Source organism: Mizuhopecten yessoensis, unplaced genomic scaffold (assembly GCF_002113885.1).
Source record: "Mizuhopecten yessoensis strain PY_sf001 unplaced genomic scaffold, ASM211388v2 scaffold1961, whole genome shotgun sequence".
NCBI classification, from domain to species: Eukaryota; Metazoa; Mollusca; class Bivalvia; order Pectinida; family Pectinidae; genus Mizuhopecten; species Mizuhopecten yessoensis.
Genome location: NW_018404308.1, coordinates 382,485 through 399,137, shown reverse-complemented (window position 1 = coordinate 399,137; position 16,653 = coordinate 382,485). Strand labels below are relative to the sequence as shown.

The 16,653-nt window shown below is 36.5% G+C and overlaps 1 protein-coding gene across 2 annotated transcripts in view; it reads right to left on the bottom strand.

Annotated features, from left to right (window-relative positions):
- LOC110443509 (prolow-density lipoprotein receptor-related protein 1-like) overlaps positions 1-16,653 on the bottom strand; it is a 92,193-nt gene that overhangs the window by 41,044 nt on the left and 34,496 nt on the right. For both annotated transcript variants that reach the window (XM_021487777.1, XM_021487768.1), the window contains exons 6-12: positions 13,153-13,424; positions 11,379-11,513; positions 10,190-10,332; positions 8,840-8,948; positions 5,233-5,419; positions 4,640-4,844; positions 4,176-4,341 (exon numbers count right to left, since the gene is read on the bottom strand). In XM_021487777.1, the coding sequence (XP_021343452.1) occupies positions 4,176-4,341; positions 4,640-4,844; positions 5,233-5,419; positions 8,840-8,948; positions 10,190-10,332; positions 11,379-11,513; positions 13,153-13,424 (1,217 nt within the window). The remainder of the gene's footprint in view (positions 1-4,175; positions 4,342-4,639; positions 4,845-5,232; positions 5,420-8,839; positions 8,949-10,189; positions 10,333-11,378; positions 11,514-13,152; positions 13,425-16,653) is intronic.

Sequence of the window (16,653 nt, the reverse complement as noted above, 5' to 3'; positions counted from 1 at the left end):
ACATAATACACTACAGAGTCTACACACAAGGACATAATACACTACAGAGTCTACACACAAGGACATACTACACTACAGAGTCTTCACACAAGGACATAATACACTACAGAGTCCAGGCTAAAGCACATAATACACTACAGAGTCTACACACAAGGACCTAATACACTACAGAGTCTACGCACAAGGACATAATACACTACAGAGTCAAAACACAAGGACATAATACACTACAGAGTCAAAACACAAGGACATAATACACTACAGAGTCCAGGCTAAAGCACATAATACACTACAGAGTCTACACACAAGGACATAATACACTACATAGTCTACACACAAGCACATAATACACTACAGAGTCTACGCACAAGGACATAATACACTACTTAGTCTACACACAAGGACATAATACACTACAGAGTCTATACACAAGCACATAATACACTACAGAGTCTAGTCTAAAATACATAATACACTACAGAGTCTAGGCTAAAATACATAGTACACTACAGAGTCTAGGCTAAAGCATATAATACACTACAGAATCTAGGCTAAAGTACATAATACACTACAGAGTCTACACACAAGGACATACTACACTTCAGAGTCTACATATAAGTGCAAAATACACAACAGCGTCCGCACACAAAGACAAAGTATACTTCAGCGTCACCGAACAGGGACAAACTACACTACAGAGTCTACACACGAGGACAAAGTATACTTCAGCGTCAACGGACAGGGACAAACTACACTACAGCGTCTACACACAAGGACAAAGTATACTACAGCGTCATTCCACATGGACAAAAACACAACAGGACAAAATATACTTGAGCGACGACAGATATAAAACATACCTTTGCGTACAAATTGAAACAAAATTTTATTTAGCTTCATGATACAATAAATAAATAAACCACTTTATCAAAACACAGGACAGAGCGTAACACATCGTCCACACACAGGACCAAATTATAGCGTCTTACATCGGGAAAATGCATTATTATCCACAGATAAGGATAACGTCCTAACAATGGGACAACACATACCACTTCTTCAATACACACGCGGGTCAGACATACCACAACGTCAAAACACAGGAACAAAACATACCACTTAGTCCAAACAATGGAACAAACCATACCACAGCGTCCAAACAATGGAACAAAACTTACCACAGCGTCCCAACACAGGAACAAAACATACCACATCGTCCAAACAATGGAACAAAACATACCACAGCGTCCAAACAATGGAACAAAACATACCACAGCGTCTGAACACAGGAACAAAACATACCACAGCGTCCCAATACAGGAACAAAACATACCACAGCGTCCCAACAATGGAACAAAACATTCCCTTGCTTCCACATACATCAATAAAAACAAAACATAGTACAGCGTCTTCACGCACATGGGTAAACCATACCACAGCGTCCAAACACAGGAACAAAACATTCCCTTGCTTCAACATACATTAATAAAAACAAAACATAGTACAGCGCCTTCACGCACATGGGTAAAGCATTCCTCAGCGTCCAAACACAGGAACAAAACATTCCCTTGCTTCCACATACATTAATAAAAACAAAACATAGTACAGCGTCTTCACACACATGGGTAAAGCATACCACAGGTAGTAAGTACAGGATATAGACAGCAGACAGGTAAGTACAGGATATAGACAGCAGACAGGTAAATACAGGATATAGTCAGCAGACAGGTAAATACAGGATATAGTCAGCAGACAGGTAAGTACAGAATATAGTCAGCAGACAGGTAAATACAGGATATAGTCAGCAGACAGGTAAATACAGGATATAGTCAGCAGACAGGTAAGTACAGGATATAGTCAGCAGACAGGTAAGTACAGGGATATAGTCAGCAGACAGGTAAGTACAGGGATATACTTAACATATCTGTTAGTACCAGGATTTACTTAATCGACAGGTTAGTACCAGGATATACTAAATCGACAGGTAGGTACCACTGACAATGTTTCAACTAATATTAAGCTTTTTGCAGATGACACCTCCTTATATGTTATTATAGATAAAAACCCAGCACATGCAGCACAAGTTCTGACAAATGATCTCTCTAACATTGGTGAATGGGCAGGTATATGGGACATCAAATTTAACCCTAACAAAACTAAATCTGTAATATTTTCTATAAAACATAACAAACATCACCCTCCAATAACTTTCCAAAAACAGCCAAATCACTGACTCAACAGCACATACACACTTAGGACTGACTTTAAAGGATGATGCATCTTGGAAACAACACATTCTGAATATATATGAAAAAGCTTATAGTAGATTAAATATTCTTCTAAAACTAAAGTCAATCGTAAATCATTAATTAAAATTGAAATTTATATAGCATTTATTAGGCCAATTTTGGAATATGCAGATATAGCATGGGATAATTGCACTCAACAATCTTAAGAACTTCTAGAATCTATTCAATTAGAAGCAGCCAGAATCATTACTGGACTTCGATCTGGAACATCTTATAATAAACTTTATAATGAACTTGGTTGGGAAACTCTGTCAACAAGAATAAATAAATACGAACACATAATGATGTATAAAATAATGCATTGGCTGTCACCTCCATACTTACAAGATGTCTTAAATCCTTGCATTAACAATCAAAACAATAATCCCTATTCCTTCAGACAAACAAGACTGTTTAATCCACCAATATGCAGAACTAACAATTATTTTGACAGTTTCCTCCCTCTAATATGCCGCACAACTAACACTTCTGATAATGATCTCTTAAACTCCCCAACTCTTGCAACCTTTAAACACAAACTGAATAAAGATATCATTATCGATAATGAAACAACCATAATTTTTAAAACTGAAGGTGATAGACGGGCCAATATTATTGTCAACTTAGAAACTTCTGTAGCAATTTAGATTTTGATTTATTCAATGACCATTTAACTGACTGTCCCTCTTGTGCTTGCTCTTTTGAATATGAAACAGTTTTCCATTATTTTCTTGAATGTCCATTGTATAATGATTTCAGACTAACTTTATTTACTTCTATTGAGATACAAACATTTTTCTACAAGGCTGCCCTGATTGTGATGGACTACCAAACAGACAGTTACTTAATGATGTACAGTTATTTATTGGTAAATCGGGGCGTTTTAATCTCTATACGATCTACCCAGCCATGACCTTATACTTTATACTTTTATACTTTACTATCCCTATTTCAATTATACTCCACAATTAAGTAACTTTACCTACTTTTCTATAAATGGTATTCTTCTACGGACATAGGAGTTTTAAGTTGAGCATGTTCGTTTGTTGTAAGATTTGTTCAATCTGTCTTGTTTTACAGTTTCCGTCTTATACATTGAATTACACATAGACTAGCTATCTGTTTGCATATAAAATTATAATAACTTAATAGTTTTGGCGACTGTGACCTGTGCATATATTTGCACATGGACTTTTGGTCAATGTCTGCAAATATCTGTGTGATTTGATAGCTATATAGCTTATATACATTGTAAGTGTTTTATGTGTGATTTGAGAAGTGTGAGTGTATTTGTATTTCAGTAATGTTAATTAAGAAGAAGTTGCATCCCTTTATTTTTTGTGTTTATAATTTTCATTTCAAAATTGATGTATTAATTAAATCAAATAAAAATAACAGAATCCGTTAATTTAGCCACCGCTTGAGAGAAATTATATAGGCTTTGCCTGTTATTCCATCCAATTGACTTATATCAACTTTGTCAATAAAATTTGTTGAAATGAAAAATACCACAGCGTCCAAACACAGGAACAAAACACAATACAGTGTCTTCACACACAATGATAAAGCATACCACAGCGTCCAAACACAGGAACAAAACATAGTACAGCGTCTTCACACACAAGGATAAAGCATACCACAGCGTCCAAACACAGGTACAAAGCATAGTACACAGCGTCCATGCATAATAATAACAACATAAACCATTGCATTAACAATCATTCTTGCGTCATCATACAAAGACACAAATACCACAGCGTCCACATACAAGTATCAAATATACCTTATTATTTTTATCGTCATAACTTTATATACAAATCCAAAAATTGGTAACTAACTACTGTGTACAGAACATTATCAGTAGCTAGAATATACCATCATGCTTACCAGCTGTTGATCCTGATGATCGAGTGTCAACATAGAGCATGTCTACTGGATCTACATCAGCAGAAACAGAATCTCCTGCTCTCTCACTTAGTCTGTTAAACTTGAACAAGGAAAATCTTCCTGAGCTGAGATAAACGTTCCGGGTCTCGCCTGTCATGGACACAGCCTGGATTGGAAAACAATGCGAGCGAAATAAGACATGATTTACATTGTATATCAAGGAACATTTTGGAGAAAGCCTAGTTGTAAGATCTTGTGCCCAATCCCTTTGACTATTCAGTGTCAGTGTCAGTGAAATAGATTTGAATGAAAGAACAATGTAAACAGTTTGCCATTATTAAATTAACACATGACGATTGAAAACGTAGGACTTCACTGTTTAATCAACATAATATTTTGAAGCATTTGTTACAAAAACGTGTTAACTTTTGACAAACATTTTTGTTATACAGTATGAAGTTTACCTGGCTTGTGATATTGTGCTCGACTGCTACAGCACCCGACCAGATTATCAACTTTTGGTTGTTCAGGACAAACAGGGTTTCTCCACTACTAGATAGTCGAGTAGGGTTGACTAGACCGGGCAGGATTAAAGGGACCCTCTTCCTTCCGTCCAGGGACATCTTGTACACAGCTGGGCTTGGATCACCGACAGAGTAGTATAGATAGCTGAAAGGCACGATCATTTTGGGATGATCATTTAGAAACATATACAGACAAATTGAAAAAGTATGCATCGACAGATCATAAATGTGTATATATCCTATACCTAACAGTCAGTATCATGTACTAATTGTTTTGTTTTGTATATTCCTGCGCAAGAACGTATTGCCTTCAGATGGGGACTATGGTATAATTATGCTGAGAAGGAGTCTCAGCAGAAGGCAATAGTCGAATGCAAACGAAAGTTCACGACAAGGATCATTGGGTTTTGTTAAAAATGATAAATCAAAATTTTGTTTTTGAAAATAAAACGATTAATAAAATAAATAAAACGTCGAAATCAACAAAACGTTATAAGTATGAATACTTATTGTGGAACAAAACAAAATATTACGATGCTGTTTGATGGTGAATGATTTCAATATCAGAAATGCTGTCTTCTGTGTGACGTATCAAAACTCTTTCATTTGTTGTGAGCCCTGCCATCTCGATCCTGGCCATACTCCTGGTCGTGTTATTCACTTCCCACTCAAACCGATTGATGAAGTAAAGACGACGCTGCTTCAGGTCTAGTGTCATTGCTGTGAAATAGAAACCTTATGATAAGCTTCAGACATCACCACTGGTCGTTAGTATCCGTATAGAATCCTGCTCTTGACTTATTGCAAAATAATTCCGATCTGGGATTAAGTAAGTTGAAGCGCACAAAAAGGAACCTAGGGGCCCTTGTTTAAGTGTATCAGGTTGGACTATACAAGTAGCTCGAGTTTCGCAATGTATTACAGACTGCAACCAAGGTCCCTGGATAGGAAACTAAACAAAATACAGATGCAACAAGAGGCACAATGGGCCTGAATCGCTCACCTGGCATTCATCTTACACTTGTAATCTTAAAAGTGGATTAAGATACAGCTACATGTAAAATACCAGTATTTGATTCAAAAGAATCTATCAAATGATATAACATGTGACACATATGACCTTGAAATTCAAACAATGACATTAAGTTCAACAGACTTTATAGCCTTTCATGCCAGCTTACTTCTGGCCAAATATCATTACCCTGGACCTTTAGATTATTCAGAAGTTGTTTAAAAATTTGACTTATTTGACCCCTGTGACCTTGCTAATGGGTGAAGGTAGTTCATTTGAACAAACTTGGTAGCCCTTCATCCAAGCGTGTAACTGACCAAATATCATCATTCTTGTCCTTTTGGTTATACAGAAGAAGTTGTTTACAGTTTTCAACATTTTTGACCCCTGTAACCTTGAATATAATTCAAGGTCATTCATTTGAACAAACTTTAGCCATTCATCCCAGCATGTCAATGGTTAAATATCAACACCCTAGGCATCTTGGTTATTCCGAAGAAGTTGTTTAAACGTTTTGACCTCTGTGACCTTGGATATAAGTCAAGGTCATTTATTTGAACAAAGTAGGTAGGCATTCATCCCAGCATGTTAGTAGCCAAATATCAGTTTAACATATTTGACCCCTGTGACCTTGAAAATGAATGAATGTCATTCATTTAAACAAACTTGGTAGCTCTCCATCCCAGCATGCTACCGGCCAAATATCATCATCATAGGCTTTTTGGCTACTGAGAAGAAGTTGTTTAAAGTTAAAGGTTTTCATTTCAGAATATTTTATTGTACTGATCTTATGTACAAAAGGAATTGGGCAACAGGCATAGCCTATATAAGCCCTCTCCTTACAAAACATAACAGTATATACATATCATATAAATGCTACTTTTACAGGTGTTTCTTTAAGTATTAAAATAAGAGATTATTTGTACTTTGAATTTGATTTGACAATACATATTTCAAATATCACAATTGTTATAAAAGAAATTATTTTACAAAGTTATTTGAGAATCTAATAAAAACGTCTAGTGTCTCTAATGTAATTCTGAACCGTCTCCACAATTTTTATATTCATATTTACGTCTCGTGATTGGAAACCATAAATAAAAGTTTGGGTATAGAGTGGAATAGCATCACTCATCGCTGACAGAGAGTTAAGTAATATTAGTCGTTGGTTAGTATAAAAAGGACAGCGCAGGAAAAAATGATCACGATCTTCGAAGGGGGAACCACATACGCAAGCAGGGCTATCATTTAGATGTGCATTAAATAAATCTGAATTTAAATTACTTGCAGAATTTCTTAACTGACATAATGTTATGTTAATTTTTCTATTACCGTGATATTTACAAATGTTACTACATATTGGGTGAACATCATCCATATGGGATGAACGTAAACATTCCTTTTTCAGAGCTCCAAGAGATGTCATAGTGGGAAACAGACAGGCTGGATTGTTCCATTCTGACATCAGTTTTGGAAAATAACTAGAGTTATATAAATGCGTTCTTGGTACTGGAATGTCAAATAACCTATTGTGTCGAAAGTTGTAATGTTCAAAGTTATTAAGAAAGGGCAGTATCAAGTCTGAGACATGAGATGGACAATTGTTATTAAAGAATTTAAAAAATGCAATATTTTGATGTAAATGTCTTCTTTTACTAAGTTTAACAAAGCCAGTCTCCCTATATAAAATGTTATGGCTCGTTCCTCGTCTTAAACCAGAAATAATGCGTGCTGCTTCAAGTTGGATTGACTCTAAGACGTTGCACTCTCTCTGGGAACAGTTAGCCCATACAATATCAGCATATTCGAGGATTGGACGAACATATGATATATATATTGTTTCAAGGGATTTTCTATCAATCTTAAATTTTAACATTCTAAGTATATTCAGTCTTTTATATGCTTTTTCATAAATATAATTTATATGAGTTGACCAGTTGGCTTTGCCATTGAAAATAAGACCAAGGTGTTTATGATCAATAACGTTATTAATAACTGCATTATTAAAAAATAGGTTAGGATGCAACGTCTCAGAGTCGACCCGCCTTGAGAAAAGTAGAGCCTCCGTTTTATCCGGATTGAAGATGATACCCCATTTATCAGCCCAGATAGAGATTTTACGTAAGTCTTCATTTAGTATGTCAGCAGCTTCCTGTCTGTTTCCCTCTATCAATGCATATAACGATGTGTCGTCAGCGAAAAGCTTGACATTAGAGATTAAATTTTCTCCGATATCATTTATGTACAGTAAAAATAAAAATGGCCCTAAAACTGACCCCTGTGGTACCCCCGCCTTTAACGTTTTCCAGTTAGATTTAAATCCATCAAAGACCACCCTCTGTCTCCTATCAATTAAATACGAAGAAAACCATTTCAAAATATTACCGCAAAACCCATATTTTTTTAATTTGAAAATTAAACCATCATGCCAGACCCTGTCGAAAGCTTTGCTGATGTCACAAAATATCATTCTGGCTTCTTTACCTTTATCCAAGTGCTTTACAATTGCATCATATTTAACTAATAAAGTTAAAGGTTGACGCCGGACGGACGACGAACGCACCATGGCGTAAGTCCACTTGCCTTTCGGGCAGGTGAGCTTAATATGTAGGTACATTTTGTATAGGCATCAGTTATGTAAACATCATAATAACACATATAGGCATCAGTTATGTAAACATCATAATAACACATTACTGACTTATCCTAGTTGTCATACTATTTCAAGTGAACTTCTAAAATAATCCAAGCATAAATGACCTATAATTAAAAGGTGAATTTATGTTTTTTTAGTCATTTTCCTAATCGTCATCTCCTTATGATGTTATGACGTAGACTATATCACTAGTTCATAGTTGTCTGTCTACGTCATAACAGCATGCAGAGACTAGAATTTTGAAAACAAGTATAAAACCCCATAATTACCACGCTTAAAAATATTTTACAATTATGAAACAATTTATTTTGCTTTATATTAAACTTGTTAGCCACGTATTAGCGCTCTGGAGGTCTTAATGTGGGAGGAAACCGGAGTACATGGAAAAAACCCGCGTGTTCGGGCAGTTAACCCAATCCCTTTTCACGTCCGTTCAGGAGAGAGAAAAAACTATTTTCAATAACAATCATACCTTCTACATTTCCAATATTGTTTTCTTTGGATAGAAATACAGCTAGGGAACTTCCGTTCAGTCCAACTTTAGAAATCGTCTGATATTTCGTATCACTGAAGTACACCATCTAGGTTGAAAACAGCATTATGTTATTTAAGATATGTCAAAAACTGTATAGGTAGCAAAGGTAGGTCAATGGTAACAAGGCGTTAGAAATACTGACTAAATTTTCAGAATTCAATATATCTTTCTTAAACAAACATCGAGTTCATAGCATTAAGGATATTGTATTAAAATATATTCAGTTTTGATAGTTTCGGTATGTTGGCGTAAATAATTTTTAAAATAAACATATTTATTTTGCATGTTTGTGAACGAGCTGGGTACACAATGTTAGGTGAACTTTGTCTACTGTGTATACTGGGCCACTGTATCCTGTGAATTGATGATTACATTTAACACACAAAGTCATGAGATCACAGAACTTGCAACTAAACAATAGCCATAGAGCTTGCAACAAAATTATGGGACTATGAACAGTTCTTGTTACACAACCAATAAGTGACATTTAATCCCTGATGAAGCTTCCGTAAGCTTGGAAAAAGAGTGACATTTTAGTTTGTTAGTACAAACAATGAGTGTTTCTATGTGACGTTTCGATGTAGTACGGTAAGTATTCTGTCATCAGACAAATGGCCAGTGAAGCGTATGCATACAGAGGTGTAAAATATGATGTACGAGTTGTCCACAAAATCGATGTCGAATTGGCTACGCTGTAAGCGGGTTATATATGTACCGAAATGACTCGATTCAGCTACGCTTTGTTTAATACTTTGTCATAGATGCTCGAGAGTTTATGAGCCCCCTCATCTCGATTTAGTACATACCGTACTAGTCATCAAAACGTTACATAGAAACACTTATTGGTTGTGTAACAAGAACTTTTCATAATCCTTACTTACCAACCTGAAGGAAATATTTATGTATTAAAAGTATGAGACCATAAACTCAACATCCAACCTATGCACTATATCACCCATAACTATACTATATGAAATATTAGAGCCCACAACTATGCAATACGATTATAGTGTTCAAAAATACACAATCAAATAATAAAGTCACCAATTAAACTATGAACTTATAGTGCCGAAGGCAAAAATCAAAATAAACCTGTTATAATAAAGCACAATAGTATTGAACTTGCATGTTCCATTTTTTCCTACTATTTACAGTAAGGGGGTTTATCAAAGACTGTTTCATCGATTTAAACTGTTAAAGGATACTATGATTTTGATTTGGATCCATCAGTAAATACTAACGTAAAACCCGTATTAAAACCTAATGAAGGAAGCAGTAGTTACCTACCTTGTCTAGTGGGTCATACGCAAGGGCTCTTGGTTTGGGAGACCACGCTATCACCGTGTGTCCCTTCAAGGTTGTGGAAACCAACCCAATTTGACCTCTGCCTTCTTCAGCGTACAGCAGGAACTTTGTTGTTCTGCTTGGAACTATAAACAGGAGAAATCATAGTTCTTAACGATGCTTTTCATCTGATGAGAGTATTGACTTCTAGTACATAACACATACATGCAGTAAGAAAATAGTTCATACCTGGAATGGAAGTAATTGCTTGTGCCGTATTTGGAATGCCTCGTACCCTTATGTTTCTTATTAAAACGTAATTGAATTACGTGATGTTGGAAGCTGATTATTTGGAAATATAGGGAATGCATAATTAAAATTACAGGAAATTCAGGTTAAGTTTTCTCACTGATAAGTTTTTTATCTATAAATCCTGATCCTGATCACATATGTTATATGACACTTTTGTTGCTGTCTTCTGCCTAGTGCATGTAATGATGTTACGATACCCACAAGTTAGTACATAACTAGTGCTGTCAACACCACTATCACTATATTTCAATATGAACATTGATGTGGACACTGAAATGATGTGAACAACGCCGTTAGTACCACATTGAATTGGAATAGTGCTATGAACACCACTAGACCTAAATTGAATGTGATCAATACCTTGAGCACCACTACCACTAAAGTGTGCGGACAGTGCCAAGTATAGTGTGGCAACCTTACTGTGAACCTGAACATTAATGCGACCTCAACAACAACTACAATGTGAGTGAACCTTAAACAAGTGACATGAAAACCCCACATGGTGACGTTTATATTCACTTCGGGATACGTCACGAGTAATTGTTTATTTGGAGTTTTCATTCCACACAACAGCTATGGTGGTATGCAAACGGTATCAACAGATGGTGGAGCAACTTAACGACCACTATAAAGTGTCGTTCCTCTGAAATATCATAAACTTTGACTCGCTGGCATGCCATTTCAATGGTTGTATATCAAAATAAAAATAATAAAAAAAATCTGCTAGACCCCCACGTTATTCACCTCACTCGATTATAGTTATCTACAACGGGTCTGTTAAAACGAGTGACATGATCATCTCATATATATATAACACGTTTAAGTGACATGAGGAAACTACTCGAAGGTAGTGTTTTGTAATGAGTGATGATCTACTCACGGCTACAACTCTTGCCGTCGGTTGCGATAACAGTGGTTGACAGGGAGGAGCAGCTACATCGGTACCGGTCACTAGAATCGGAGAAGCACAGCTGGGAACAACCCATGTTGTTGTTTGTACATGGATTTGTTTGTCCTAACGCAAAAATGGAAAAAAAATTGAATCAGGCTACAGCAATGAAATAGAACACTACCTAGAATTGATATATAAAATATCTGTGTAAACACCCTGCAATAATAATTCTCTAAATGAATACATCGCAATGCAGTTCAGCTTAAAAGCTTTAAAACTGTACCTAAACAAAATTGTAAATAACTTATTCCCTTATCTCTGCTGAATATTTAGTTGGTATCGGTTTAGTATATAACGGTACTTACCTGTTGATTTAGTATATCCTGGTGCTTACCTGTCGATTGAGTACTTCCTGGTACTAACAGGTCTGTTAAGTATATCCCGGTACTTACCTGTCGGTGAGTATACCCTGTACGCACCTGTCTGCTGACTATATCCCGGTACTTACCTGTCTGATGACTATATCCCTGTACTTACATGTCGGTAAGTATACCGTGTACTTACCTGTCTGCTGACTATATCCCGGTACTTACCTGTCTGCTGACTATATCCCGGTACTTACCTGTCTGATGACTATATCCCGGTACTTATCTGTCTGATGACTATATCCCTGTACTTACATGTCGGTGAGTATACCGTGTACTTACCTGTCTGCTGACTATATCCCGGTACTAGCCTGTCGGTTTAGTATATACCGGCTACTTTCCTGTCTGCTGACTATATCCCGGTACTTATCTGTTGGTGAGTATACCCTGTACGCACCTGTCTGCTGACTATATCCCGGTACTTACATGTTTAAGGACTATATCCCGGTGCGTACCTCTCTGCTGACTATATCCCTGTACTTACCTGTTGGTGAGTATACCGTGTACTTACCTGTCTGCTGACTATATCTCGGTACGTACCTGTCAGCTGAGTATATCCCTGTACTTACCTGTCGGTGAGTATTCCGTGTACTTACCTGTCTGCTGACTATATCCCTGTACTTACCTGTCGGTGAGTATACCGTGTACCTACCTGTCTGCTGACTATATCCGGGTACGTAACCGTCAGCTGATTATATCCCTGTACTTACCTGTCGGTGAGTATACCGTGCACTTACCTGTCAGCTGACTATATCCCTGTACTTGCCTGTCTGCTGACTATATCCCGGTACTTACCTGTCGGTGAGTATACCGTGTATTTACCTGTCTGCTGACTATATCCCGGTATTTACCTGTCTGCTGACTATACTACTATATTTGCCTGTCTGCTGTCTATATCCCGGTGTACTTACCTGTCGGTGAGTATACCATGTACTTACCTGTCTGCTGACTATATTCCGGTACGTACCCGTCAGCTGATTATATCCCTGTACTTACCTGTCGGTGAGTATACCGTGTACTTACCTGTCAGATGACTATATCCCTGTACTTGCCTGTCTGCTGACTATATCCCTGTACTTACCTGTCGGTGAGTATACCGTGTACTTACCTGTCTGCTGACTATATCCCGGTACTTACCTGTCTGCTGACTATACTACTGTACTTGCCTGTCTGCTGTCTATATCCCGGTGTACTTTCCTGTCGGTAAGTATACCATGTACTTACCTGTCTGCTGACTATATCCCGGTACGTACGTGTCAGCTGACTATATCCATGTACTTACCTGTCGTTGAGTATACTCTAAACGTATTGCCTGCTTCCTATGTCCTGGTACTTACTTGTCGGTTGTGTAGTTGTACTGGTGGACATAATGTAGTACGTGTTGCCAACACCCGTTCGTTCACTCGTACTGTTATCTCTTAGTGATATGGTGATTAAATCGTTTAAGATGGACACAATTTGCCCCGAGTCTGTCTTGACCATTCCAAACAATGACGTCATGTTTCCGTTGTTGAGGCGTTGCGTATTGACCGCTATGGCATAACAGTTTGACAGTTCTGACGAACAACTGACAAACTTATTTGACCATCCATCTGTCCACGAAACGTTTCTAAAAGCAAATTTGTTTACAAATGAGCAAAGTTGTTGACAAAAATCGCAACAAATCATAACAATATGCAAGAACAATAGACGAGTTCTGAACACCACCCATTTGATACAGGGTGTGAATATACAACACCATTCAACTTTGTGATCACCATCTGATGGAGGCAATGTACACCCACAACTGGAAATCGCCATACTAAGACAATATACACACCAACCATCACGAAACCACCATATTCAAAGGCTGGGATTTTAGCCCTCCTGCCTAGGTTGGCAAACATGTATCAAAGGCTCGAACAAAACTCCAAACGCTATTCGCAATAACTGCAAACAACTCGCTCACTAAAACCATAATCAATCTGCACGTGGGGAACACCTGACTTTGCACTTATATAAGATATCGTTGACACGACAAAGTTACCATTCATTAGTAGAGTTGATTACGACATTGCAGACACAGAAGCAGCCGTAAGACTATTAGGAACGAAAACCATGGCATTTCTACAACCTGACCAAATGGGGAAACATAAATATTACCTAAGCATGGTGATGAATACATTTGACCAACAAACTGTCCCAGCAGCAACCGATTTATCTTAAAAACTACAAGCATCTATAAACAACACGATTCGCGAAAACTCCTGACTTACAAACATCGAATCCCATGCATAGCTCCCTCCCTCCGTTGTCTCATACGTCTTTCATAAACACCTTCACTCCAAGAGCTGCACAGACATCTAGCTTACTCAAACATACTGCACCATCAAAGTTGATACACAAAGTAAACAGGCATTGCATATCGAAAGTAAATTAACAAATACTCATCATTGAAACGGACTCTTCACACTCCAATAATAAAGACAACCCATCGTGTCCTAATGGTTGGAACAACAAGGAAATAAAACAACCATAGCTTACCATCCGCAACAAGGGACAATTCGTAACAGACCTATCTACAAAGGGTGGTATTTACATGGCGTCTTTGCAAAGAGCCTAAAAAACATTTCCAGCGACAAGCTCAACAGCAAAGAAGAACGTGCGTGATAAAACACCATCACCAAATATGGTCATGCCTTAAATTCACATCACATGTGACGACAAAATAAAATCAATCCAAATAAAAAAACAGAAATACACGGATATAACGGAGTAAGTCGTATGATATCATGACACGAATAATCACACACAAAAAGATCTTTCAGTACAACACTCAATACAGGCACACTACCTAATGACTGGGAAAATGTCAACACAGGTACACTATCAAATGACTTGAAACATGTCAACACAGGTACACTACCAAATGACTGGGAACATATCAACACAGGTACACTACCAAATGACTGGGAATATGTCGCCACAGGTACACTACCAAATGACTGGGAACATATCAACACATGTACACTACCAAATGACTGGGAACATGTCAACACAGGTACACTACCAAATGACTAGGAACATGTGGACACAGATACACTACCAAATGACTGTGAACATGATAACGTAGGTACACTACCAAATGACTAGGAATATGTGGACACAGGTACACTACCAAACTACTGGAAACATGTCAACACAGGTACACTACCAAATGACTGGGAACATGTCACCACAGGTACACCACCAAATGACTGGGAACATGTCACGACAGGTACACTACCAAATGACTGGGAACATGTCAACACAGGTACACTACCAAATGACTAGGAACATGTGGACACAGGTACACTACCAAACAACTGGAAACATGTCAACACAGGTACATAACCAAATGACTGGGAACATATCAACACAGGTACACTACCAAATGACTAGAAACATGTCAACACAGGTACACTACCAAATGAATGGGTACATGTCTGATAGGGACCACACTCATATTGGTGGATTTTTCAAAATCAGACAAAATTCCAGCAATATCAGGAATTCCTCAAAGAACGGCAGAATAATATACAAAACAATCGACAACAGAAAAATCGTAAACAAAGTGAAACACGACATATCTGTATCAGGAATGTGAAGTAAAGGCAATTATAATTTCACCTTAAGAAATCATTACCATTTCACCCAAACAAATCATTATCATTTCACCAAAACAAATCATTATCATTTCACCAAAACAAATCATTATCATTTCACCAAAACAAATCATTATCATTTCACCCAAGCAAATCATTATAATATCATCCAAACAAATAATTATAATTTCACCCAAACAAATCATTATAATTTCACCCAAACAAATCATTATCATTTCACCAAAACAAATCATTATTAGTTCATCCAAACAAATCATTATAATTTCACCCAAACAAATCATTATTATTTCACCAAAACAAATCATTATCATTTCACCCAAAACAAATCATTATCATTTCACCAAAACAAATCATTATCATTTCACCAAAACAAATCATTATCATTTCACCCAAGCAAATCATTATAATATCATCCAAACAAATAATTATAATTTCACCCAAACAAATCATTATAATTTCACCCAAACAAATCATTATCATTTCACCAAAACAAATCATTATTAGTTCATCCAAACAAATCATTATAATTTCACCCAAACAAATCATTATTATTTCACCAAAACAAATCATTATCATTTCACCCAAAACAAATCATTATCATTTCACCAAAACAAATCATTATCATTTCACCAAAACAAATCATTATCATTTCACCCAAGCAAATCATTATAATATCATCCAAACAAATAATTATAATTTCACCCAAACAAATCATTATAATTTCACCCAAACAAATCATTATCATTTCACCAAAACAAATCATTATTAGTTCATCCAAACAAATCATTATAATTTCACCCAAACAAATCATTATTATTTCACCAAAACAAATCATTATCATTTCACCCAAAACAAATCATTATCATTTCACCCAAAACAAATCATTATCAATTCACCAAAACAAATCATTATCATTTCACCAAAACAAATCATTTTCATTTCACCCAAACAAATCATTATCATTTCACCCAAACAAATCATTATCATTTCACCCAAACAAATCATTATAATTTCACCCAAACAAATCATTATAATTTCATCCAAACAAATCATCATCATTTCACCCGAACAAATCATCATCATTTCACCCAAACAAATCATTATCATTTCACCAAAAAAAATCATTTTCATTTCACCCAAACAAATCATTATCATTTCATCCAAACAAATCATCATCATTTCACCCGAACAAAT